The 15,176-nt window shown below is 40.7% G+C and overlaps 1 protein-coding gene across 1 annotated transcript in view; it reads left to right on the forward strand.

Annotated features, from left to right (window-relative positions):
- itpkcb (inositol-trisphosphate 3-kinase Cb) overlaps nt 1–15,176 on the forward strand; it is a 31,190-nt gene that overhangs the window by 1,138 nt on the left and 14,876 nt on the right. The window contains exons 2-3 of the mRNA XM_061828123.1: nt 6,283–6,328; nt 6,457–7,547. Coding sequence (XP_061684107.1) covers nt 6,501–7,547 — 1,047 coding nt within the window. The 5' untranslated portion in view covers nt 6,283–6,328; nt 6,457–6,500. The remainder of the gene's footprint in view (nt 1–6,282; nt 6,329–6,456; nt 7,548–15,176) is intronic.

A 15,176-nucleotide genomic window follows, 5' to 3' on the forward strand; every position in this document is an offset into this window, starting at 1 on the left:
TTTGTTGCAGTAAATGTAGATTGAATATAAACAACTAACATCAGAATTGTACAATAAATATTAGCGGTCCGTAGTGACCTAACATGACAATAAAATGAGACCTGGTCCACCATGTTTGGAGGAGGCTGACCAATAAGACCCAAGTGATTTAAAATAGCATACTAAATTATAAAATGAACTGGGAGCCTTCATAAGGATGAAAACCTCCGCAACCTGGATTAACCCAATGGAAATAGCGTAATTTTTTTTGTTTTGTTTCTGGTTTAAGTTGTAATGTTGTCAGGAAAAAGTGGCAATGTTACAGGAAAAAAAACAAAATATTCCAAGAGAAATCACAATTTTATGCAAATTGTCTTGTAAAGATATGACAAAAATATAATGGTAGGAGAATTAACTCATTTTATTAAAAAAAAAAGATTTCAGATTTTATGTTTTAGAGTGGTGTTCTTGTTGTATACTACCATTGTGACCAACATTAAAATGCAGAAAAATAGCCGGCCCAAGTATTCATCAAAAACAACACAGGTGTTTTAGTTATTATTTATAGGTCTAGTATTACTGTAATCCTCTATAACATTATGGAGTTTTTGAACATTATCAATGTGGTTAAGTATAGGACAATGAAACACTGTACCTAAACATGTCCTTAAAGTTAAACAGTTCTTACAGATTCAAAGCAAATGTGTTGAATTTTAAAGTTAAATACAACTAAACAGTACCTGAGTGATATATGTTTCCATGTCTATCTTTTTATGGACAGTGATGTCACAAATGCTTTTCTAAACTGACCTAACATGAACAGTCACAGTCTCTTTATATAGCTTAGAAATGCCATTTAAAAAGTCCCACTTCCTATAAAAACTGTGACTATACCGCCTGTATGTCTTGTATTCAGGAACCATCTCTCTCCATTGGCCGAGTCATCCTGAGTCATTTTTGTGGAATATTTTTCATCTTCATGACTTAAGAATGTCCATTTGTGCATGCCTTTGTACGGTCGCAATGAGCTGTTGTTTCCATTGTTATCGTTGCTGTCTAGTTTCCGCTGTGTGAGCATTCCTTCCTGACTGTAGGGTGATTGCAGTGTCACAGTGCACGGTGGAGGCCAGCGCGTGAATGCTGGATGTGTTGCAGCTCCCATAAACGCTTTTGTCTTCCTGTTGTGTTGATACTGCATGAATTTGGTTGTATGAAGGACTATTAGGAGGATGAAGGACTATTATTACCACACCGAAAAGGGGGGAAAAAAAAATCTGAATACAATTTCAAATGTTAAAAGTCACTTGACTTCATTTTATGAAAATAAACTGACAATTTTAACAGAAAAATTATAAACGTTCTTGTAAGTGAACAAACTTATATACTGTAAAACTAAAATGATGCGATAAAGTACTGAGCCCCTTTCTCAAATTCTTTTATTTTTTTCATAGCTTCCCCACTTTGTTTGCGATGATCAAACGAATGTAAAGATCAGACAAAGATAACCCAAGTAAACATAAAATGATACTTTCAAATGATGATTTTACAGTATGAGGGAAAACACTTCAAAGCTATGTGGCGCTGCGTGACAAGGGTTCACTGCCCTCACAGTTCCGAGGTCCCCGGTTCTATCCCGGTCCCGCCTTTGTGGAATTTTTCATGTTTGCGTGGGTTTTCTCCAAGCACACCGGTTTCCTCCCACATCCCAAAAAACATGCAACATTAATTAGACACTCTAAATTGCCCCTAGGTGTGATTGTGAGTGCAACTGTTGTATGTCTCTATGTGCCCTGCGATTGGCTGGGAACCAATTCAGTGTGTACGCTGCCTCTTGCCAGTTTACAACTGGGATTGGCTCCAGCATTCCCTGCGACCCCTGTGAGGATAAGCAGCTAAGAAAATGGATAGATGGATAAATATTTGACTGTGGCTAATCACATTTTTGTGCTCATTTTCAATGACCACACCCATGCCTGATTACCTCCAGACTGCTTCAATCAAGAAATAACTGCCAGTAAAGAGAACCTGTTTGACAAAATGAAGTTGGCACAGAACTATCCAAAAGTTCCAAATATATTTAAGAAAAGATGAGGATTAAAGTCATTGATATCTGTCAGTCTGGAAAAGGTTACAAAAGTCATTTCTAAAACATTAAAAAGTGCATTTTATGTTTGATGGGTTATATTTGTCTGATGTTTACATTTGCTTGGTGATCTTGAACATTATAGTGAGGCAACAATGCAATTGACCCCTCTGTACAGGGCACTTAACCACGCCTCCTGAAGTGACGTCACGCCACGTGCGCTGACGTAAGACAAACAGTAAAAATGGCAAATACAATACATTCTGAACTGAGACAGACTCCATGCTTCTGATTTCATTCGAATCAACGATATATTATAGATTCTAAATACAATACATTCTTAACTGAGAGAGACGCCATGCTTCTGATTTCATTCAATCATTCACACGTAGCAATGTTATGCTAGCGGAGAACGTTTCATTCATTTATACGAGACGTGTATTAAAAATCAAATTTAGGGCATATCTTCGTGCAAACACCGTCTGGTTAAGCTTCTGGCCGCGAGCCAGCAAGAAATCAATACGTTTGTGCAGTCCGATCATCGCTAAATATCGCTCAACAAAGAATAAGTGTGGCAATCGTTCACACGTAGCAATGTTATGCTAGCGGAGAACGTCTCATTCATTTATACAAGACGTGTATTAAAAATCAAATTTAGGGCATATCTTCGTGCAAACACAGTCTGGTTAACTTTCGGCCGCGAGCCAGCAAGAAATCGATACGTTTGTGCAGTCCGATCATCGCTAAATATCGCTCAACAAAGAATAAGTGTGGCAATCGTTCACAGTAGCAATGTTATGCTAGCGCAGAACGTCTCATTCATTTATACAAGACGTGTATTAAAAATCAAATTTAGGGCATATCTTCGTGCAAACACAGTCTGGTTAACTTTCGGCCGCGAGCCAGCAAGAAATCGATACGTTTGTGCAGTCCGATCATCGCTAAATATCGCTCAACAAAGAATAAGTGTGGCAATCGTTCACACGTAGCAATGTTATGCTTGCGGAGAACATCTCATTAATTTATACGAGGGGTGTATTAAAAATCCAATTTAGGGCATATCTTCGTGCAAACACAGTCTGGTTAACTTTCGGCCGCGAGCCAGCAAGAAATCAATACGTTTGTGCAGTCCGATCATCGCTAAATATCGCTCAACAAAGAATAAGTGTGTCAATCGTTCACACGTAGCAATGTTATGCTAGCGGAGAACGTCTCATTCATTAAACGAGACGTGTATTAAAAATCCAATTTAGGGCATATCTTCGTGCAAACACAGTATGGTTAAGCTTCGGCCGCGAGCCAGCAAAAAATCAATATGTTTGTGCAGTCCGATCATCACTAAATATCGCTCAACAAAGAATAAGTGTGTCAATCGTTCACACGTAGCAATGTTATGCTAGCGGAGAACGTCTCATTCATTTATACAAGACGTGTATTAAAAATCAAATTTAGGGCATATCTTCGTGCAAACACAGTCTGGTTAAGCTTCGGTCGCGAGCCAGCAAGAAATTAATACGTTTGTGCAGTCCGATCATCGCTAAATATCCCTTAACAAAGAATAAGTGTGCCAATCGTTCACACGCAGCAGTGTTATGCTAGCGAAGAACTTCGAATTCCTTTATACGACACATGTATTGAAAATCAAATATAAGGCATACCTTCGTGCAAACATGTGTTCCGGTTGATATTAGATGGATTTAGTTGATGATGCGGTCTTCCACAAAGTTTGATCCATCAAAGGCATTTTTCGTACTGGGTCTTCGGTTTTGGAAAGGGTACGAATCGAACTCCACCAACTAGCCTTTCAGGATACCTGTCGTCACTATTACAAAGTCCGTGACTACACCTCTTAACCCTATTTTTTGTTAAATAACCCAAATACGCGATAAAACGCTAACTAAACCTATACTGGACCATTCAATGTTGTCTGAGAAAACGGTGGGAGCAAAAACTGGCTTTGGTTTATGCAGATCTCTGGCCTCTGATTGGTCAGTGATGCGGATTGCGCAATATCCACGGAGGAGTCAATTGAAGAGTGGGTCAATACTTTTTCACACAAACTGTATAATGTAATATCACAGGAGTAATGTACAAAAAATGTGTCATTTTATGAATTCATTTTAATGTAATGTAATAACGTATTATATACTTTTCATCAAACCATTTTCTACAGCGCGTATCCTTATCATCTTTAACCGGTTGCCAGCTAACCCCAGGCCACATACCAACAACCAACCAGTCACACTCATATTCATACTTCTGGGCAATTTAGAGTCTTCAACTAACCTGCCGTACATGTTTTGGGGATTTGAGGGAAAACCATAGTACCTGGAGAAAACCCACACAAAGCGTGGGGAGAACATGCAAGCTACATACATGTGAGGCCAGATTTGAACCCAGGTCCTCCCAACTGTGAGGCGGATGTGCTCACCACATCCACTGTTCCGCCATGCAAATATTCTTATTGTTCTTATTTTTTTCCGTGCAACATAGCTTTAATACTTTCGCACCACTTTGTATATATTTAGTTCACTCCTCTGTCCATGTGACAATATGGCTGCCTGTACTATTTTCCATTTGCTCTCATTACCTTAACTATGGGTGTTATTTGACCGAATAATTGCCATTAGATACTCTAGTCAAACCGACGTGCAGTTGTTTATCCAGTTTCTTTTGATAGAGGAATGCAACTGAACTCACCTATTATTGTTGCTTTGATGAACTTTATAACCACAGGTGTGGCTCCTGTGATTCATATGGTGTTTTCTTTCATCAACTGTCATGTAATCTAGGAGTACTGTAATTAATTTGTTGGTACTTTCTATTTGTTTATAGCTCTGATATAGGTGAGCTGTTGAGAACTGGTGTCCAGACACAGGAGGGCAGTGTTACATTTGTAGAATTTCTTAAAGCATTTGCATCCATCCATATTAGTCTTACATGTTTCCTTATTCAGTAAACCTTTCCCTGCATTTGAATATTTTTAAGTGAACTGTAGTGGTTAGATTTAAAAGGCACTGTGGTGCCAACTAATGTAGGGTGGGGTACACCCTGGACTGGTCGCCTGTCAACTGCAAGACACTTAGAGACAAACAGGAATTCACACCCAGATTCACACCAATCTACAACTGTCCTCAAATAATGTAAAATGTATGTCTTTGGAATGTAAGAGGAAATTTGACTAACTGGTGAAAACCCAGGGAACCGCAGGGAGAACATCTGAGCTCAGATTCAAACCCGAACCTCAGAATTGTGAGGCAGATGTGCAAAACACTAAGCACTGTGCTGCACTCAAACTGACAAGGAAAACATGAAACAACTCCATCGTGTAGAGCTAGAAATCATGACATGTTGTACATTTCCAGTCGTCCAGGTGGCGGTCATTTATATAAGGTGTTTTTTTTAAATTGTAATTATGACGATCCAAGGTTACAAACCACACCAAATTAACCCAGTTGTGTTGCAGGTGTAAGAATGCGTGGTTGAGTGGCACAAGACATGACCATTTATGATCCTAACATTTATGTCCAGTACATTTGCAATTAATCTTTAAGAACACTTTTTGAAATTTTGTTTGGCTATACTTTTTATTCAACCTAGATGTGCTGTCTGCATGTTTTGGAGTAAATAACATTTTAGGAATGGAGACGGCAGTCTGATAAAAAAAACATCTATAGAACATTTCTCAAGAATTTCTAAAGAACTATAGAACTTTAAGACCCAAGTCCGATAGAATTTCTAAAGAAATTTTGTTGTTCTGTAGATAGAAATTCTATAGAAAATCAGAGCCAAAGTTCTAGATAGAACAAAATTTTCCGTACATATTCTATAGAATTCTATCGAATTTCTATATAAAATTTTTAGCTGGGGAGGTGTATCCTGATGAAAATTGCACAAAAAATATACAATGTTGCATAAAATGTATTATGATTTATATTAAATGTGCTTTTTAGGCATAAAACGTGTACAGTTGTGTTCCTCAGAGATCTAAGTTTTGTTTTTGGTGTTATTTGGTGTAATTACTTTGTGAACTACTGACCTTGAAGCTTTTTTCTTTTACTGTAATTCTGACTTTAACTGAATGTTATGCATGGGCTACAGCGCGTTCCCACTTACGAGCAGTGTCGAACGAACTCAGTCGTAAATGGAGCTCTCCTGTAGTGCAATCGTCTTTTGTTTATGCTCTCTGTTGCAGTGAACTTTACTCTCTGCCCCCACAGATGTGAGCAGAATCCATGAAGCAAGAGGACTTAAGACGGAACTAATGTAAGATTTTCCAGTATCGGGCTGTATGACTAATGGTTAGCTGTGGATGTTTAAAAAAAAAATTGTCACGCAGCATTAGGTAGCATCTTTTTTTTTATTTTTTTTTTTGGAATCGTCGTCTTTAACAGCCAAAGGGCGTGTCTGGGAACTGTTCACTTCTACGGCGAGCGAGATGGGCCAAACTCGCTCGGTTCCCCTGCATACCAACGCCACCACCAGCACCCCGGGCAGAGCGGCATGGAAGGCAGGCGAGACGGCCCAGTGCCTCGACGCTCGTAGACTAAAAAGCGAAAGAAAGCGTCTTACTTTCCGGATAAACGAGAACCCGATGAAAAAGCAAGCCCTGTCGTGTTTGGGAAGGCGAAAGCGAGACGACAGCCCGACGAGAGCGGAGCCGAGCGCCGGAAGCGAAGCGGGAGAGCCAGCCTCCCACCACGAACGTCGAGAGAGAAAGTTACCCAGGGACGGGACACTATCGGCCGCCGAGGAGCAGCGAGTCGCCCCAGCAGGCTTTTCGGAGGCGCCGGCGCTGGCTCAAAATGGAAACGGGGAGACGACCGAGGAGCCAGGCCCGGGGAGCCTGAGCGCTGAAGTGAGCGCTGCTGGCTGCGTGGAGACGAGTGCCGGGCGGGAGGACGATGCCTCGGACCCCCCGGCGACGGCCATGGAGTGTCAGGCAGTTGGGGGAAACAGCCATGAAAGAGTAATGGGGCCTTTGGGAGAGATGATCCCGGTTGAGTCGGACTCTTCGCGGACTTCAACAAGCTTAGAGTTGGGCGAGCGTGTTGAACGAGTGGACGATTCGATTACAATGACCAAAAGTGATGTAATTATCGCCCCCTGTCCTGTCGAAGACACAAACTGTGACGAGGCACCCCGGATTCTGCCGTATCTGGGCACCATACCGAAACTCATCATCACCCGGGACCCCAGTCCCAGCCGCTCTGAGGAGTCATCGACTCAGCTGAGCCTCCGCACCGAAGTCAGCGCCCGGTGGGGATCGGAGCTTCATCCGGACGACGAGTCTCCGTGCTCGGACAGTGGTTGCGGGGGGTCGCCGGCGCTTATGCGTTCCCCTAGGAAGCTGTCCAACTCGTCCTCCATCGGCCTGTCCTCAGCCTCGTCGTTCGAAGAGTCCGAAGACGACTACACGGGCAGCGACATCGAGTCCAGCCTGTCCCCGACAAGGTCCCTCTGCAGCCCGGACGACGGCCCAGCGGTGAGTGCCCCTTTCAGGCACAGCAGTGTTGCTTTCTGCTACTGTAAAAGATTATTTGTCCATCTTAAATATTTGCATTGCATGCTTGTTCTTACATTAAATCACATGGGGCAGCACGTGGTTAGCTCATCTGCCTCACTATCCCTAGGTTTAGGGTTCAAATCTCCAGTTTTCTCAAGGGACTTTTCATTGAAGACTGCAGTTTGTCCCTGGGTGTGAATGTGAGCGTTACTTATTTTTCTATATATGTATGATTGGATGACGGCCAATCCAACTTTAATCAGACAGCTGCGATGGGGCGCCAGCTCACTGGAGACCGAATGAGGACAATTGTTGGATTCAAACAAATAAATTACTGGGGTAGATTTTGTTTCATATATATTTACACAAATATATCCGCCATTTACACATGGTTTTCGGATCCACAAATATATCTGTGATTTACACGTTGTAGCTGTGACATACGTTTTTAATGTGTGCATTTATCACGATTTATTATTTGTAAATATTCAATTCAGATGGTGTGTTTGTGAATATTTTAAAACCATTTTAAAATCACACACAAAATTTTCATGAATGTGGTTTAATTGACAGGTTTCCAATCCGCCATCTTGTGTGTCATAGGTGAGGTGAAGCGTGAAGTTTTTTTTCCATCGTTGATTTATCCAATTGGTCTAAGAGTTATGTCGTCGTAGAAAAAGGGAATCCTGGGACTGTGGTGACATCATCGGGAACCTATGCATTGAAGTCCTGTGGTGGTCTAGCATTCTTCCAGAACTGGATGCGATCATGGTACAGTGTTCTTTCTCTCAGCAGTGGTCTCGTTGACAACTAACGGAGAGTATTTGTTTTAATTATCTTAAATCCAAAGTATTGATGTCCAAGTATTATTTGTCAGGCTTTTATTTTAAATGCGGCCAAGCAGTTTATTGGGGAGTGTGTTACCGTAATGCCTTGTATAACCAATGGTTAGGGGGATTGGGGGGTGCTTAACTTAATCTTTCTGACTGGGGCTGGCCCAACTACAGTGATTTACTGGAGATTTCAGTAGGGTCAGACCACGGACCGTTGGATTCCCATAAAAATGACTTGTAATCAAGTCATCAACAGAGACAGAAACAATCCCACCGAGCGGATAGAGGGACGGACCCTCCCAGACGTGAATATTCTCTGTTCTCTATTCTCTGTGAATAGCTGGAAAACTGCATTATGTTTGTCTCAAAAATAAATGCACGTGCCAGCTTTTCCGCAAACGCACCAACAATTAACAAGCAGAATTCAATATTTACAAATGAAAAAAAAAACAACATTATAAACCATTATAAATGCACATGCAACATAAAAAAAAAACATGTAAATCATAGATATATTTGTGCATCTGAAGACCACATGTCAATTAGGAATATACTTGTGGATCTGAAAAAAGTGTGAATCACAATCTTTTTTTTTTTTTTTTTGAAAAAAAAATTGAGACAAATGTCTCTCCATAGTAAATACCGTTGGAGTCTTCCTTGTGGTTTGACACGAGCCCCTTTCGCAGGTGGAGTGTGAAAGGGCCAGATGCATACTCAGACATACATTTGTAATATAATAGATTCTTCCTGTACACGTGTTGCATTAGTTCATCTCTAACAAATGTAAAGGTGTTGGCAGTGGAAATGCAGGTCTGAGCTCACGATAGTTAAATAGGAACACACCAACTATGTCACTTTTGTTACTTCCTCAATTAAGGCAGTCTCACAAGTGTGACTGTTGACTTGAGAGAAGGAAGACCTTTTACACGTTTCTAAAAAAGAAGGTCCATTACAGTTCAGTACAGGTAAAGTTGAATGGAGGATGGCCCAATTAGCGTTATTTGCGTCATCAACCCAAGTAGTCTGACATCATGGCTTCTTTTGGTCAACAGTTTCAACAAGTGCAGCCTTTCCAGTCGCACCGTGCGCGTTTCGTTTTCGATATTGTTTTAGTTTGTTGTTTCGTATAATGCCAGATTTTGTAGATTACATACTACAAATTTTTACAGCCCTGAATCACAAAAGAGTCTCAAAGAGCCTGACAGGTCCACAGTTGACAAAGATTCCCTAATCAAGACACTCCATCCCTCCCCCCACCAATCAGGCAAGAGAAAACTCAAAACTCAATTTTGGAAAAAAAGAAACTGTGAGAAGGGACCAGCCCCCATGGCTAACCTCTTGAGGATGGATCGAACTCCAACTTATGTCAAGTGGGCAGCATTTATCACATATGATCGTGCTGTACAATGTTAACTAGGATAGCATAAGAATCCATTGAAAGAGATTAAGCAGTACTGCCTTCAGGTAAGTGTTTCTTGCTCATGACCTGGCCCAGTCACTCACAGCAGAATCCTCCATAACAATGACTCCAGCGAAGTGCTCCCCCCCACATCTTGTTTCAGTTGGTCGGTACAGGATCAGTATAGCAACAACCTCAGCTTGGGTCATCACCACCTAGCCCCCTCTTCGCCACGAATGGGATAGGACAAACAACAAAAGATTAAGAAGCGGTGAACCAGAACTTGTCTCCTTTCTGCTTCAAAATGTCCGTGGACCAACTTGCTCCAGATTTTCAGCAGATCTGTAACTGTGCAAAGGAACATGCTCCTTCAAACACTCCATCATCCCAGACCCCAAGAAACCTGAAATCTCAGGTCTAAATGACTACAGGCCTGTCGTCTTGATGTCTGTGGCCATGAAGTCCTTTGAACGCTTTGTGCTGGATCACCTCAAGAGGCAAAACAGCAGGCACTCCAACAGATTCTTCCCCCTCACAATTAACTTCTTAAATAGCTAACTTAAAATTCAACTGCAAAATTGTACCAGTTTTTTCTCTTGAGTTCCTTGTCACATTCTCCTGGGCCAATTATCATGATATATCATACATTACTCGTCAACTCACTGTAGTTGTTTCACCGCTCTGCACCATCTGCAGATCTGTTGTCGACCAATGCTAGCTTCTTGCACCTGAGTCGCATATACTTCACTTGGACAATTGATTGAGGAATATCTGCAACACTTGCACATTGACATTGTCCCAGATCTTGCACATTGACATTGTCCCAGATTACTTCACAGCTAGTCACTTTAAAGTGCATACATTCCTTGAAGTCTTGATGCCCTTTGCACAACGGTCTATTGCTCTATTAGGTATTCTAACTAGAAAACTGCATTACTTTTGTCTCTATTGACTGTCGCTGTTGTCGTCATGCATGTCATACTAGAGCAGCTCCAACTCCCAAAGACAAATTACAGTTGTGTGTTTCTGACATACTTGGTGAATAAAGAGGATTTGGATTCGAATTAATCTTATAGGAGATATAAATGTTGCAAGGTCATTGCTAATTTTTGTTAGCTCGTCAACATTGTTTCATTTATTGTGTATTAGCTCTGACCTGGGCTATGATGGATTTGAACATTCCATTGGTGTAAATCTTTTGTTACGTAAGTTTAGTTTCACAGGGAACTTTAAGTGGATGTTCTACATATGACTTTAAGCAAGCACCATTTAATTTTACACCCTACTATATTAGCATCTCAGCAAACTGTTGTGATCATGTGGGAGCTCCATGCCATCCAGGCGCTGCTGGATCAAACTACTTGTTTAAGATTGGTAAAATCTAAGATTTTAGATCCAGTCTGATCTGAACTGATATCTGTTTTTTCGTGACATTGGACTGATTTCCAATCTCAGATTTCCAATAGGGATAGCCCTAGACAGCACCACACTGTTCTTCAAGTATAGACTTGTCCGTATTAGCCCCAATACTGTACATCTGAAATGTAGTCACACTTAAAAAAAAAAAAATGCACCAATACTACGACACTGATACCACTTTACCAACTGGACATATCTTTCCAGCCTGGTGGAGTAAGCTAAACATGGAAGAGAGCGCTTTTAGAGATTCACATGTTCTTTTCATGTTTTGTTTCTACTATATTTTCCTGACAACAACTCGCTACTTTTTTCGGGTGCCGTAAACCCAATGACCTGATGTTTTCCAATGGTGTTAAAACGTCGTGTTTCCCCCCCCCCACCCGCTAGTGGCTATGAGTTCAAAGTACAACAAAAACATGTTTGAATAAAATGGTTCAAACATGTCCAGGTTCCCTACAATACACTATGGTTTGGGCATGCGCAGTGGTCGCATGCAAAGCGCTGCCATTGGATTTTAAACACGTGAAGCGAAGCAGTGTGAAAGAATGTACTACCACTAAGGGATTAAAGGCTGGACTGCTTTGTGAGGACAACAGAAGAACTTCAGCAGTAACTCAAGATGAAAATGACATTGAGAGCGACTGAGAGACTGACAGAGGCTCTTCAATCCCCATAATTTAATAGTTTCAGTGAACAGGAGGAGAATGAATAAAAACAATGACTTTTCTGTTAGGCTTGAGGCGTTTTGCTGCTATGTTACAGTCACTGGTTTGGAAACCAGGCATGTAAATTGACTTTTACCAAGTCTTTCTGTGTGACTGTCTAATTTTTACAATGTAAGAGTGCACACTCTATACAGTATATCTGCTGCGTATGGTCCGGCGTGGCTCGTGTATGGCAAAAAAAAAAAAAAATAATAACGCTAAGTGGGTACGGCCTATAAATCAGTGCACGCTGTCATCCGGAAAATACAGTAAGTACATTAAATATATTTGAAGATAAAGACTGAAAACATGAAAAGACTGAAAACAATATAGTCCTGAATCATTGACATATACTTTTTATACCTTTTTTGGAAGTGGTGACTCAACAGGCTCGAAGGATGTTGGTAGCCTTTCCCTGCTGAGTGGACTCCAACTTGTCAATATGCATTTATTGTTGCCAGAAAAGAAAGCCCTTTCTTGGTTTATTTTTAAGGAGGAGGAGGTGATCCATTAAAGGAAACTGGAATATTCCATTCTAATTTCACTGCAGCATCTCTTGCCGTCACGTCAAATAGCGCTGACGTCCCCTCAGCAGACACAATGAATAGGAAAGTTGACGGTGTGAGATGTTGCCAAGTTCATTGCGGAAAGGCCTTCAGCGTAGCTGCAAGTGAAAAATGCGTCCCATGAGAGCTTGTACAATATTTGTTGCTGGGAATTCTCTTCTCCTGGCCTAGGAGCCGGGTGAGAGGCCCGCATTTCACTAACAGCTGAAAGTTCTCGGGTTTTTCAGAGAATTTAGCGACATGCCCGCAGTGTCTGGAAGATTGAAGAACAACTCAATTCTTGACCATTTTGAAGTCTGAGTTCATATACTATGCAAAGTTTTTTTATTTATTCAGATTCATCTGGGTTGTTAACAACTCTTCTCTGGGATGGGAAAAATTTACAAGATGTTTTGGTGACTTAAGTGAGTGTTTAAAGAGAAGTAACCAAGGGTATGATTAAAATCTCACTTCATTTGTCAAGTCAGTATTATCATATACTGTAAATAGTGTTTCTCTCAAGGTTCTCTTTTCCCTTGTTTTTCTATATTTTATTTAGTAGTTGAAACACAGGCAATATAGGATATGAGTTAAGCGTGATGGCATTGTCTCTCAATAACCATAACCCACATTTATCCCAACCTTAACCCATCATGAAAAAAAGCTTACTCTCATCACTCGCCTGAAATCTAAGCATAAAAAAACTTTTTTTTTTAAACAAGTCTTTTCGTTAGATCTGTGGAGCCTGCCTTTACTGCGAAGAAGGAGCCAGTCATGTTGAAGCGAAGCGTGTTTTACCAGGAACGCTTGTGGGATTCTTAGTAATGTCCCCCAGACTATGCCTTCTTCTTTGTTTCTTTTCTGTGTACTCCTTTTTATATCGTGTCCCTAGTTTTGGTGCGGAGAAACAACATCACCAAAATGCTGAGTTATAAGTTAAGTGAAATGTGTGCCAAAACCCTGAGGGAAAAAATATTCAGTTGGAGAATAAGATGTAATTAATGAGCATTTGTTTCCCTGAAAAATATATAGAGTGACATGTATGGCATTTTTAAGGACTTTTTGTAATGTTTCTTAACCATATTTGATTAAAGTTAAATACGTTCATAACAACTGCAAGATGTAGCAGCATTATTAAGTACTGCTACTTGGGACGGCGAGTACTCAAATAAGCACTATTTGCACTTGTTCTAAAAAAAAAAAAGTGTGATCTGCTGTGCTTTGCAGTAAATGATCATGGTTTACAACAAAACCGAAGAAAATGAAAAAGAGACTTGTGATCATTCTTTTGATAGAGCGTTTTTATGTGTACATTTTTATAGATATCTATTTCTAGTCAATGTCATTTTTATCAGAGGCGTGCGTGCCATAAAGTGATACGGTAGAGATTGGTTATCTGGGTAAACTTAGTAAGTAAGTAGAGATAAATCTGCAACACTGAGTGTTCTTTTTCAATAAGTCACTGAGCTTCCAGCACCTTAATCGATGTTGTTTGAATTAAAACTGAAGAAGGCTCTCCTCGTCCGGAGCTATTTTCCCATGACCTACATGACGTTGGTGAACTACTTATAAACTCTCATACACGTTTAACTCGTTTTGTCACTCACTTTGCCAAATCAGAACTGTTGCTGTTTACCTCACATTTGTTATTAAAGCATCAACAAAGGGCATTGACGGACACAAAAATCTCTGGCGCACTTCATTGTGAAAAGTCAAGATGCCTCGAGTGGAAACAGCCTTCAAGCTCATCCACCTCATTGAATGACAATACATACTTGCCCTACCCACAATTAAAAAGCCACTCATTTCCATACTATATTTTCCATTAGTAATAATTTAAATGATGTTCCTTCTGAACGGTCCACCCAAGTTTGAAACTCGAGCTTCCTCTTTTGCAGACAGAAAGTAAGGAATATTTGAGTCAGATAGTTAACTCTGAGAGGTTTAATTGAGCCTCTTTTAAATGGTAGGACACGGGGCCACCCAAAACTCCTCCTCTCAGTCTGAGTCATGTTCAAAATATTTAATCAGCTTACTAGAGGGAGAGAGGTGATTTTATGTCTTGGCTGTACTATCTTGGATTGGTGGGTTAGACAGGTTGATGTTGTTTACATGGTGTCAGGATTTTGAATAAACCCTGATCAAAACAAATCCTTTAAAAGCACAAGTGGTGATCCATACAGACACAAAGTTTAAGCTACAATTTAAACTCCTGTGGGAAGTCCAAAACAGTCGATAGTTATGTTGAGAAGTTCAAGGAAAACGCTCCAACTTATATCAGTTATTGTATACAAATTGTGCTTTGCCATAAACATGGTCTGAGCTCCAAGGATAGCAGCCCTCCACTCAATTGTCGCACCAATACAAGATGAGGCTGGTCCATGGACCGCTATCTGGGGTTGCCACGGCAATAATGATTATAAACCACTATAGCATCTCCAGAATTTCATATATCCATCCATTTTTTGTAGTACTTATCCTCACTAGGGTTGCTGGTGTGCTGGAGCCTATCCCAGCTGACTCTGGGCGAGAACTGGGGTACACCCTGAACTGGTCGCCATCTGATTCCAGGGCACATATGGACAAACAACCATTTGGACTCACATTCACAACTACAGGCAATTTGGAGTCTTCAATTAACCTATGCTCCATGTGTTTAGTGTTTTTGGGAAGGGAGTGAGGGGGTGGATTTGGGAGTAAACCAGAGT

Source organism: Syngnathoides biaculeatus, chromosome 8 (genome assembly GCF_019802595.1).
Source record: "Syngnathoides biaculeatus isolate LvHL_M chromosome 8, ASM1980259v1, whole genome shotgun sequence".
Lineage (NCBI taxonomy): Eukaryota > Metazoa > Chordata > Actinopteri > Syngnathiformes > Syngnathidae > Syngnathoides > Syngnathoides biaculeatus.